Source organism: Erpetoichthys calabaricus, chromosome 12 (genome assembly GCF_900747795.2).
Source record: "Erpetoichthys calabaricus chromosome 12, fErpCal1.3, whole genome shotgun sequence".
NCBI classification, from domain to species: Eukaryota; Metazoa; Chordata; class Cladistia; order Polypteriformes; family Polypteridae; genus Erpetoichthys; species Erpetoichthys calabaricus.
In genome coordinates, this window is record NC_041405.2 from 143,475 (window position 1) to 156,490 (window position 13,016).

The window sequence follows — 13,016 nt, forward strand, 5'->3', positions numbered from 1 at the left end:
AGGCTCGCAGTAACTTCCTAGGGACTTGGTTAGGTATTCTAGCGTTATATACGCAATTTCAATAGTATTTTTACATTTTATTACACCAGTTTATCACTTTTAAATTGAACTTAATCTTGCACGGTGGATTCAGAAAGTAATTAGACCCCATCACTAGCTCCGTTCTTTATTGTGCTGTGTATCTAATTTTAAATGGAAACATTTGCCATTTTTGCCCATTAGTCCTCATACAATAACCCATTGAGTTACTTGGAATAACAAGAGTAGACAGGATTAGGAATGAGGATAATAGAGGAACAACACAGGTACAACAGTTTGGTGACAAAAGTGAGACAGGGAAGGATGAGATGGTTTGGGCATGTGTAGAGGAGAGATGAGGGGAACATTGAGAAACACATGTTGAGGATGGAACCACAAGGTAAGAGGAAAAGAGGAAGACCAAATAGGAGGTTTATGGATGTGGTGAGGGAGGACATGAAGGCAGTCCATGTAGCAGAAAACAATGTAAAGGACAGGGAGACGGATGATCCGCTGTGGCAACCTCTAAATGGTAGCATCCCGAAGAAGAAGACATGTCTACACACAGTAACCCATAATGACAAAGTAAAAACATGTTTACAGTAAGGTGTGAAAATGTATTAAAAATCAAAATAAATTTTTAAATCTCTTTTAAATCTCTCATTCTTAGGAGTACTCTGATCCTTAATTACTTGTCTTCTTGGTAAGTCTCTACAAGCTTTGTACATCTGGATTTGGGAACTTTATCCCATTCTTCTTGGCAGGTCCTCTCAAGCTCTGTTAGACTGGATGGGAAGCATCTGTAGAACGGCCATCTTCAGGTGTCTACTAGAAATAAATGCATGAATTAATTTCTCAGAAACCCGCTTATTTAGAAAACGTCTTAATTTCTTAGCATTCTTAAGATGGAAGAAACTTGATTTGGACAACTTTGTAATGTGCATTTTAAATGACATGCTAGAGTCAAAGAAAACTCCTAGATTATGGGCTGATTCAGTAAAATTAATGGGGATTCCAACTGAGTTAAATGATGACAAAATATTGTTGCTATCAACATCATTCCCTCCAATAATTAACATCTCTTAGAAGAACAGCCCTGTTGGGGTCTTTGGGTGTTGCATGAGTGTGCTGTCGGGGGCAGACTGGAGGTGCTTCAGATGACCACTGGAAACATTCCTGGGTCCTGTTTAAAAGAAGCCCGCCGCATCTTCTAGAGGAGTCGGAAGGCAGTGGGCAACATTCATCAGGGGGGTGGAAGAAGTGACTCTGATTATTTTTGCGTATTTTGCTGATACTCATTTGGAAAAAAGTTGGTTGAAAAAAAAAAAAAAACTTTTATTTGAACCCAGGACTGTGTTGGGTGATACTGTGTTTGTGGCTCAGTGGTGCCCCTTTGTGGTTACAAATTGTTACCAGAAACGTTGCTGCAACAGAGAATAAATGTATCATTTCATTGAGCATCTTGACATGCATGACAAATATTTAGTATTATTTTCCAAACTTGTAAACAGAATTCGCACTTACATAAAAGAATGGGTTGAGGAACCCATCATTCTAAGCCCTGTCTCATAGAGGAATAGAAATGATTTAAAGTATGTAATGATGAAATTCAGACATAAAGAGGAGCTTCTTCAGAAACTGTGGATATAAATGAAGAATGAATATACTCCTATAGAGGAAAAAGCTCGAATAATTCTACTACTCATGTTTAAGATTAGATAGATAGATAGATAGATAGATAGATAGATAGATAGATAGATAGATAGATAGATAGATAGATAGATAGATAGATAGATAGATCGATCTTGATTTGTTCCCAAGGGAAAATATGGTTTTTATAGATCACCTTCCCAGCGAGGTGCTATTCAGGAATTCATTTGATATAAAGGCGCCCCCATAGTGTTTCTTGACACATTTCTACTGAATGACTTGTTGGCTGAAAGTCCTCAGTGTCGCTGTGTCACAGAGAGAATGTGCAGCATTGTTAATGATGGCACTCAGTTTTGTCTCCAGCAGGTCCAGAGGACGTCCCATAAGTGAGCTTGTCCTTTTAATTAGTTTGTGGATTTGGTGGGCCTCTCTTGAAGTGATGTTACTGGTCAAGAACACCACACTGGCCATCCCAGAGCTGTACAAGATGAGGATGATGTCACTTCCCACATTAAAAGGTCTCAGTCTCCTAAGAAAAAAAGAGTCTGCTCTGTGCTTTCTTCTCTAGTTCCTCTGTGTTACAAGACCAGCTGAGCCTGTCATTGATGTGGACCACCAAGTACTTGTGCCAGTGCACCACCTCCACATAGACTCCTTGAATAGTGACTGGGCATAGAGGCTCTATAGACTGTGTGAGTTAGGATTTTCTGTATTTCAAGTATAAAAGCTAACAAGAGAGAAAGGCTGCAAATGACTGAAGAAGTACTGAGCGTCTGTCTCTCCAATATTCTACCTAATATCACAAAGATGTGTGAATCATGTCAGGCCTAAAGATCTTATTGAAAAGCTACAATCATAAAGCAGACAAGTCTATTTTCTTTATTTCACAGCTGCCTACAATCAGTGTATATGGAGTGTCCCTAAAGATGTAATCACGTTTATAACTCTGGTGAAAATGGGTGACAGCATTGGGAAGAGAATCTAACAGAAAGCTGACTAGGGGTGTCACAAGACAAAATACATGTAAACGACTTACAGGTACCATTGTTAAAAAACACATCTTTGAGGTGTTTAAGAAAACTGAAAACCAGAGGGGAAGCCTACACTAACATTATGCAGCCTGCACACAGATAGACGCCAGGCTGGGACTTGAGCCCTGGGCTTGGGGGCTATGAGGCCCACCTGCAATGCTGAATAAAACCAAGAAGACTGAGGAAGTTTTTTGCTCCTTTAACCGTCCATCCCCTCCAGGAGGCGCTCTTTTACAACACTTTTAGCTGCAGGTTCATTTCCACCACGGTGTGTTAAGAAGCGCCTCTGGGGGTCATGTCTGCTCACTGATATATTCGGATTAACAAGGTTTATCTAATCTAATCCAGTCTTTACATGTCAGCCTGGAGCTATCACAGAACAACGTCAGACTAAGAAGATAGTATACCTGTGTTTCTGGGGTTTTCTCTTTCTTGTTAACAGGTGTTTGTACATTTACCTGTTGTGCACCTGATGACTTGTGCTGTCACTCTGCACGCTTCTTAAACTGCCTCTTTATTTCACTCCTGTTCTTACCCTTGAATTATTCTCTGCGTTCTGCCAGCTTTTCCCGTCTTTGCTCTTCCGTATATTCCTTTTCATCTCCCTGCTCGTGTCGAGGCGACATGCGATACCTGTGACGAACGTAAGGCAATTACACTTTTGGCTCGGGCGTCAAGTCGACTCCGTTGCTCCCTCCTGTGTTCTCACTAATAACTGCAGTCTCCTTTTCTTTCGATCCTTCACCCGGAACCTCCATACAATTGGAATATTTTGAAGTCTCTTATATTGACTGCTTTAACGCTGTTACGTTATTGTATTCAATTCGGAAGGTGGCTGCTGGTATATTACAAAGTTTGATCGCTGGTGCGTTTTCAGCATGTTCATGATAAAAGCTTTACCGAGCGTTTAAAACTCATACCCGTCGCTAGTTGATGACGTCACGGTCCGCTTCCGGCGCGTCTGACAGCCCGACATGGCGGCACTTGCTGTAGTTCGTGTGTGCGCGCGTGGAGGTGAGTGACTAGCCGCCCGTGGGGAAACAGCAAAGAAATGTAGGCAAGTTGGACAGGTGTGTAGGGCACGGGAGATGAAGTGAAGGTAAATCGGGGCGATATGGTCGGACTGCGGGGATTAGACAAGCGGTCTCGGCGCTACCTCAAAGGTCATTGTGGTGCACGACGCGTCCGGGAGAGAGGAGATTCGCACCGGTTAAGAGGAGTCGGCAGAACTGGACTGAGATCAGAAAAGAGCGGGCAGGGGGCGAACTCGAAGGTGCAGAAGCAGCATAGGTGACGAGTCCTTGTGTGACTGGCTTCAAAGCAGACGCGGTGAGGTACCAGAAGAGAAAGGCATGGAGTCCCAGCGTTGCGGAGCAAATAGCGGGACAGAAGTGAATGACATAGAATGTCACCCGGTACCGAGTCAGAACGGAACAACCTGCGTAATGAAAATGGCGAGTTAATGTTGACGGCGCCCTGAGGAAGAGCAGCACCGTGCAATACACAAAAAAGACCAGTTTACTGAAAGCCGCTTTTCATAATGGTGTCGTACTGTGCCCAGTGTAAAGGAGGTGCTTAGCAAAGACACCGAGTCCAAGCATGGCGAGACTACCTAGAATGGCACCTGTATAGAGGAGGTGGTACGTTCTAGTAAGACTGGGCGAGACAACGAGTCTGAGAAGGACTGGACTGGTGTATCTCAGTGTACGTGAAGGTGAACTGTTGTTGAGCTGGCACTGACACCCGGTACCAGTGTAGAGTTTGGCAGTGAAGTTTATTACACCAGTGTAAAGCAGCTGGCAGGTCAATGTGGGATGGCACTCTAAGGATTAGCAACACCTCGCTATAAAGGATGGGATGCCAGTTTAGATAAGGTCCCAATTCACAGGTGAAGAGGTGGAGAGTCCATAAGCTGTTTAGAAAAGCCCACCAGGATCAAGGAGGGTGGGACTGTCTAGTACAGGGGTGTGCAGCACCGGTCCTGGAAGGGCCACAGTGGCTGCAGGTTTTCGTTCCAACCAAAATGCTTAATTAGAAACCAATTATTGCCAGTCTCTCACTTTTATTATTTTTATTTTATGGCTTTTTAGTGTTTTATCCAAATGATCTGAAGCCTAAAACAAATGCACGACCCTCGGTTCATATCACTTTCCTTTCAAGTGTTTTATTAAACCAAATGGTGTGTGATGAACCCACACAGGTGTAAACACAGACAGCTTAGTGGGAGAACTGCTGGCTCCTTTGTCATTTGCTAGTAAGGGGCTATTAAAATACTGAATGCAGCTGTTTAAGACTGAAATAAGCAATTAAGGGTGGGGAACCCTAACAAGCAAGACCACTAAAATGAAGCAGAAAAATGTCACTTGAGCAATTGACTTGTCATTAAGAAATTGGTTTGGAACAAAAACCAGCAGCCACTGCGGCCCTCCCCTACTGACGCTGCCCAATCCTGTTCTAGTAAGATTTGTCCTGCGCTACATCAGAGTTGCTTGGGAGTAGATAGATAGATAGATACTTTACCAGTACAGATTTCAAATGAAAACGTTATTGGTCACATGCAGTTACGTACACAGTGCGATATGTGGAGAAATGCTTAGTTGCTAAACTTCACCTGAGCATATAAGGTAGAGGAGAAAAAACATAATACACAATAAAAAGTAATGAGATCCAGTGGGGCCGGACTTAGGCCAGTTGAAAGAGTGTGTCTCAATGTAAATGGACCTGACCATTGTGCAGCTCTAGCTGACCCCTAGTACCAGTTTAGAATAACACGGAGAAGCTAGAAATGGCCTCATGCCACTGTGGAGAAGCTGGTGGGTATATGTTAGGCCGCGGTCTGAGGATAAGCAACCAGCAGCCATAAAAGGTGCAGTCAGAACCAGCTGTCCACCTAAAGCCATGTGTCTTTGGGCCTGGCAATTACTTGGATGGGAGACCATCTAGGAAAAGCCTGGGTTGCTGCTGGAAGAGGTGTTGGTGTGTCCAGCAGGGGGCACTTTCCCTATGGTCTGTGTGTGAACCCCAGTGCAGTGACAGGGACACTGTGCTGTAAAAAAATGGTGTTGGCCTTCAGATAAGATGTAAAACTGAGGTCCTGATTCTCTTATGGTCATAAAAAGCCCCTCTTCATCTTGTGAAAAGAGTATGGACTACCCCAATGTCCTGGCTAAATTGTCCACCATGGTCTGATCATTCTGAATTTCTAGTCATTCCTTCTCCCATACTGACTAACTATCTGTCACCCCTTCACCACCAAATACCCAATGTGTGGTGCGAGTACTGGCACAGGAATGGCTGCCGTCGCATCTTCCAGGTGAACGCCACACATGACTGTGGTTGAAGTGGCTCCTCACCATCTATGTGAAGCTCTTTGAGGAGGTTAGAAAAGGACTATATAGGTATAATTCATTATTAATAGTCAACTTTCTAGTAATCAAAAAGATGCCAGTTTAGGGTAGGTACAGTTTTACAGCAATGCTGGACTGTTCCTGGAGTGGAGGAGATGTTTAGTCCATAAACAGTTTTGAAAATCACACTGGCTTCAAGAATGGTGGGACTCTCTGGTACATTTAAATTCTGCTGTAGTACCAGTACAAAAGAGGTAATGAGTTCTAGCAGGACTGGCCTTGGGCCAGTATAAAGAGGTGTGCCTCAGCGTAAATGGACTTGAACCACTGAGCAGCTTGTGCTGACACCCAGGACCAATTTAAATGAAGACAGAACTGGACTTTCACCAGTGTAAAGAAGGCAGTTACTCCTGCTACAACTTCCATGAAGATAGCAAGTCCCATTTGAAGAGGAGTGGCACTTGTTCATATTAAACTTTCTGGAGCTCCCCCAAGAAGGCTCCAGAGCAAGTCTTACTGGGAATGGACTCTGAGCGGGTAGTGTCATCAGAGTGCTGAGCCCCCTCCAAGGAACAGCTCTATTCATTAACACCCTTTCTGCTTCTTCTCTTCTCAGCTCTACATGGTTGCACTTCTGGGCTCCTCTACAGTAGAGTGGTGAGTCTGTTTCACTGTTGTGTCCCTTCACACTCTGCCGCTGTCCTATCCTGTCCTCATTTTGCTCTTGTCAACAGGCGCCCCTCTGCTCACGTCTCGGAGTGGCACCCGTGTTCTTCAGGCATTACGCTGCAGAAGCCAAGAAAACTTTCACACGTGACAAGCCTCATGTGAACATTGGTACTATTGGACATGTTGACCATGGGAAGACTACTCTGACCGCAGCCATCACCAAAGGTAAGGGATGTGCCCACCTTGTGTTGGAGTGATAGTACAAGCAGTTTATGACTGACCTTGGCAGGTAAGCCAGTTCACATCAGTAGCTACCAGGTTTGAGCCTGACCAAACAGTTTCATTCTTTGGAGTCGTCTGTGACCCTTTTTGGTTCTGCTGGTGGGCTGCACGTTTCTGTATTTTCTGACTCGTCTCCTTGTATTTACAGTCCTGGCTGAAGCTGGTGGAGCTCATTACAAGAAATACGAAGATATTGACAATGCACCGGAAGAGAAGGCGCGGGGAATCACCATTAATGCATCACACGTGGAGTACACCACGGCCAACCGGCACTATGCTCACACAGACTGTCCTGGCCATGCAGACTATGTCAAGGTAGGCCTGACTCACTGCAGCATCTTCTTGTTGCCTGTGCTGCCCTTTGACCTGCCCTCCACAACTGAGCCATGTAAACAGTGATGGATTTGGCACATTAGCAGCTGGCCTGTACATATAGGGGGCTTTGTGCATGGCCATGATGCTGGTGTAGAGAGGCTTACTAGGCATTAATCATCTCTGCTGTTTTCTGATGTCTGTAGAAAGGCATGATTAGATTTGAATTGATATTTGGACAAAGAAGCACATTCACACCAGGTGTCGGAACTGGTTGAAGGTGGCTGCCCTGTATTTGAGCTGTACTTGGTGTTATCCATCAGTGGGAGAGCACAACTAGTCTTGCAACCAAAGCAATTATTAGGTTGACTTGCACACACTCACTCACCCCTTAACCTGCTGGAAGGCTCTACATTTCTGGGCCATTGTATGTTATTCCATCCATCCATCCATCCTCTTCCGCTTATCCGAGGTCGGGTCGCGGGGGCAGCAGCTTGAGCAGAGATGCCCAGACTTCCCTCTCCCCGGCCACTTCTTCTAGCTCTTCTGGGAGAATCCCGAGGCGTTCCCAGGCCAGCCGGTAGACATAGTCCCTCCAGCTTGTCCTGGGTCTTCCCCGGGGCCTCCTCCCGGTTGGACGTGCCCGGAACACCTCACCAGGGAGGCGTCCAGGAGGCATCCTGATCAGATGCCCGAGCCACCTCATCTGACTCCTCTCGATGCGGAGGAGAAGCGGCTCTACTCTGAGCCCCTCCCGGATGACTGAGCTTCTCACCCTATCTTTAAGGGAGAGCCCAGACACCCTGCGGAGGAAACTCATTTCAGCCGCTTGTATTCGCGATCTCATTCTTTCGGTCACTACTCATAGCTCATGACCATAGGTGAGGGTAGGAACATAGATCGACTGGTAAATTGAGAGCTTCGCCTTGCAGCTCAGCTCCTTTTTCACCACGACAGACCGATGCAGGGCCCGCATTACTGTGGACACCGCACCGATCCGCCTGTCGATCTCCCGCTCCATTCTTCCCTCACTCGTGAACAAGACCCCGAGATACTTGATCTCCTCCACTTGGGGCAGGATCTCGCTCCCAACCCTGAGAGAACACTCTACCCTTTTCCGGCTGAGGACCATGGTCTCGGATTTGGAGGTGCTGATTCCCATCCCAGCCGCTTCACACTCCGCTGCGAACCGATCCAGAGAGAGTTGAAGATCACGGCCTGATGAAGCAAACAGGACAACGTCATCTGCAAAAAGCAGTGACCCAATCCTGAGTCCACCAAGCCGGACCCCCTCAACACCCTGGCTGTGCCTAGAAATTCTGTCCATAAAAGTTATGAACAAAATCGGTGACAAAGGGCAGCCCTGGCGGAGTCCAACTCTCACTGGAAACGGGTTCGACTTACTGCCGGCAATGCGGACCAAGCTCTGGCACCGATTGTACAGGGACCGAACAGCCCTTATCAGGAGGTCCGGTACCCCATACTCTCGGAGCACCCCCCCACAGGATTCCCCGAGGGACATGGTCGAACGCCTTTTCCAAGTCCGCAAAACACATGTAGACTTGTTGGGCGAACTCCCCTGCACCCTCCAGGACTCTGCAAAGGGTGTAGAGCTGATCCACTGTTCCGCGACCAGGACGAAAACCACACTGTTCCTCCTGAATCCGAGGCTGGACTATCCGACGGACCCTCCTCTCCAGAACCCCCGAATAGACTTTTCCAGGGAGGCTGAGGAGTGTGATCCCTCTGTAGTTGAAACACACCCTCCGGTCCCCCTTCTTAAAGAGGGGGACCACCACCCTGGTCTGCCAATCCACAGGCACTGTCCCTGATGTCCATGTGATGTTGCAGAGACGTGTCAACCAAGACAGCCCTACAACATCCAGAGCCTTGAGGAACTTCGGGCGTATCTCATCCACCCCCGGGGCCCTGCCACCAAGGAGTTTTTTGACCACCTCGGTGACCTCAGTCCCAGAGATGGGGAAGCCCACCTCTGAGTCCCCAGGCTCTGCTTCCTCATTGGAAGGCATGTTGGTGGGATTGAGGAGGTCTTCACAGAATTCCCGCCACCGACCCACAACGTCCCGAGTCGAGGTCCGCAGCGCACCATCCCCACCATATACAGTGTTGACACTGCACTGCTTCCCCCTCCTGAGACGCCGGATGGTGGACCAGAATCTCCTCGAACCATCCGAAAGTCGTTCTCCATGGCCTCCCCAAACTCCTCCCATGCCCGAGTTTTTGCCTCAGCAACCACCAAAGGCGCATTCCGCTTGGCCTGCCGGTACCTATCAGCTGCCTCCAGAGACCCACAGAACAAAAGGGACCGGTAGGACTCCTTCTTCAGCTTGACAGCATCCCTCACCACCGATGTCCACCAACGGGTTCGGGGATTGCCGCCACGACAGGCACCGACCACCTTACGGCCACAGCTCCGGTCAGCTGCCTCAACAATAGAGGCACGGAACATGGCCCATTCGGACTCAATGTCCCCCACCTCCCTCGGGACGTGGTCGAAGTTCTGCCGGAGGTGGGAGTTGAAGCTACTTCTGACAGGGGGCTCTGCCAGACGTTCCCAGCAGACCCTCACAACACGTTTGGGCCTACCAGGCCTGACTGGCATCCTCCCCCACCATTGAAGCCAACTCACCACCAGGTGGTGATCAGTTGACAGCTCCGCCCCTCTCTTCACCCGAGTGTTCAAGACATGTGACCGCAAGTCCAACGACACGAACACAAAGTCGATCATCGAACTGAGGCCTAGGGTGTCCTGGTGCCAAGTTCACATATGAACACCCCTATGCTTGAACATGGTGTTCGTTATGGACAATCAGTGACGGGCACAGAAGTCCAATAACAAAACACCACTCGGGTTCAGATCGGGAGGGCCATTCCTCCCAATCACGCCCTGCCAGGTCTCACTGTCATTGCCCACGTGAGCATTGAAGTCTCCCAGCAGAACGAGGGAGTCCCCAGAAGGTATGCCCTCTAGCACCCCCTCCAGGGACTCCAAAAAGGGTGGGTACTCTGAACTGCTGTTCGGTGCATACACACAAACAACAGTTAGGACCCGTCCCCCCACCCGAAGGCGAAGGGAGGCTACCCTCTCGTCCACCGGGGTAAACCCCAATGTACAGGCTCCAAGTTGGGGGGCAATAAGTATACCCACACCTGCTCGGCGCCTCTCACCGGGATCAACTCCAGAGTGGTAGAGAGTCCAGCCCCTCTCAAGGAGATTGGTTCCAGAGTCCAAGCTGTGCATCGAGGTGAGCCCGACTATATCTAGCCGGAACCTCTCAGCCTCGCGCACAAGCTCAGGCTCCTTCACCTTCAGAGAGGTGACATTCCATGTCCCAAGAGCCAGCTTCTGTAGCCGAGGATCGGACCGCCAAGGTCCCTGCCTTCGGCCACCACCCAACTCGCACTGCACCCAACCTCCTTGGCCCTTCCCATAGGTGGTGAGCCCATGGGAAGGGGGACCCACGTTACCTCTTTGGGCTGTGCCCGGCCGAGCCCCATGGGTGCAAGCCCGACCACCAGGCGCTCGCCATCGAGCCCCACCTCCAGGCCTGGCTCCAGAGGGGGGCCCCGGTGACCCACGTCCGGGCAAGGGAAAACGCCGTCCAAATTTTTTATTCATCATAGGAGGTTGTGTTGAACCGCACTTTGTCTCATCCCTCACCTAGGACCAGTTTGCCTTGGGTGGCCCTACCAGGGGCATAAAGCCCCGGACAACGGAGCTCCTAGGATCATTGGGACACGCAAACCCCTCCACCACGATAATGTGGCGGTTCGAGGAGGGGAACTGCTCCATGCTATGAATGTGGGAATTACAATACTTGTGCAGCTACCGCAAACCACTTGACCTAGGATTTGACCCTAGTGACCAATGCAAGGACTCTTTATTTAAAAAAACAAAAATTAATTCCATTGTCTTACATAAAAATATAAATTCTGTTAAGAAAATTTTTTGTTCCATCAGTCCCAAGTACCCATTGACAAACAGTTAAAGTAACACTTGACTCATCACAATTGTATGTTATTGTTCAGTAATATACAGTATGTTCATCTTGTCTTAACTTCCATTTGGATTGCTGCTGTTCAAATTTAAAATATTGGTTTTCAGAACATGATTACAGGCACTGCTCAGATGGATGGCTGCATCTTAGTGGTGGCTGCCACAGATGGCCAGATGCCACAGACTCGTGAGCACCTCCTGCTGGCACGACAGATTGGAGTGGAGCATGTGGTGGTATTTGTGAACAAGGCGGATGCTGTCGAAGACAAAGAGATGTTGGATTTGGTGGAGCTGGAGATCCGTGAGCTGCTCAGCGAGTTTGGCTATGATGGCGAGAAGACCCCTGTCATCATCGGCTCTGCTCTGTGTGCTCTTGAGGTGAGACCCACTTTCATTCATGTGTGTCTGGCTCTGTCTAAACTTCTCCATTGATCTGTCTTTTGGTGACCTACAGAGCAGAGAATCTGAACTGGGAGTAAACTCTATACTGAAGCTTCTTGAAGTTGTGGATGAATATATCCCTTTGCCCAAACGGGAGCTGGATAAGCCCTACCTGCTGCCCATTGAAGCAGTCTACTCTATTCCAGGTGAGAGGGGCAAGTGGTGCCTAAGACTGGCGGTGGTAGGGGTAAGAGTCTTGTATTTGCTGGAGCTTCAGTAATATTTTGGCAGGAAGGGGCACCGTGGTGACTGGAACCCTAGAGCGTGGCGTCATCAAGAAGGGTGACGAGTGTGAGTTTGTGGGACACAACAAAGCCTTCAAGTCCATTGTGACTGGTAAGAGAGTTTCCAGCAAGACGGTTGAGGGAGAAAGTGGAAGGGTCAGTTGGTGATTGCTGGCACTTTGCCCTGTAGGTGTTGAGATGTTTCACAAGAGCCTGGAGCGTGCAGAAGCTGGTGACAACCTCGGTGCTCTGGTGCGTGGACTAAAGAGGGAGGATGCGCGGCGTGGCATGGTGATGTGCAAGCCAGGATCCATTAAGCCTCACCAGAAAGTGCAGGCGCAGGTGTGTATTCACTTAACAGAGAGTAACCTGTATATAAGAGAGACGATGATCACTCTTTAATTATCTGGACGATGTTCACTGTAGTTTTGTGTTGGTTTGTACCAATAACTGTGGTCGCTCACTTTCTGTTTCCAGGTCTATGTGCTCAGCCAGGAGGAGGGAGGACGCCATAAGCCCTTTGTTTCTAATTTCATGCCCGTTATGTTCTCCTTGACCTGGGATATGGCTTGCCGTGTAAATCTCCCACAGAACAAGGTGAGGCCTTGATGCCTGCTTATACCTGACCCACAGCTTGGTGGTTATGTCTGCCATCTGACCATCTTCTGTCTTTGTGCTGTTAGGAAATGGTAATGCCTGGTGAGGACACATCACTTACCCTGACCCTACGACAGCCAATGGTTCTAGAGAAAGGCCAACGCTTTACCCTCAGAGATGGTAACAAAACCATTGGAACAGGCATCGTCACTGAGGTACTGACAGTGACAGCAGAAGACGAAGTGAACTGGGGGGGATAAGTTGACTTTTGAAAGTTATAAAAACTGATGGCTCTGATGACCAGTGCTCTGACTTACTAGCTTTCTCATTTTGGACTCAGCTCTGCAAACTGATACAACATGATATTTGTAATAATTGCTATTAAACTATTGCTCAAAGGTAGCCCCATGTTGTATTCATGTGGGCA

The 13,016-nt window shown here is 48.1% G+C and overlaps 1 protein-coding gene across 1 annotated transcript; it reads left to right on the forward strand.

Annotated features, from left to right (window-relative positions):
* The first annotated feature begins 3,630 nt into the window (after nucleotides 1-3,630).
* Nucleotides 3,631-12,991, forward strand: tufm (Tu translation elongation factor, mitochondrial). The gene is made up of 10 exons (XM_028814730.2): nucleotides 3,631-3,713; nucleotides 6,663-6,703; nucleotides 6,781-6,940; nucleotides 7,146-7,312; nucleotides 11,436-11,705; nucleotides 11,782-11,914; nucleotides 12,000-12,104; nucleotides 12,183-12,334; nucleotides 12,470-12,589; nucleotides 12,676-12,991. Exons 1-10 carry the CDS (start codon nucleotides 3,674-3,676, stop codon nucleotides 12,847-12,849), a joined length of 1,362 nt encoding a protein of 453 aa, XP_028670563.2. The 5' UTR covers nucleotides 3,631-3,673; the 3' UTR covers nucleotides 12,850-12,991.
* The last annotated feature ends 25 nt before the right edge of the window (nucleotides 12,992-13,016 follow it).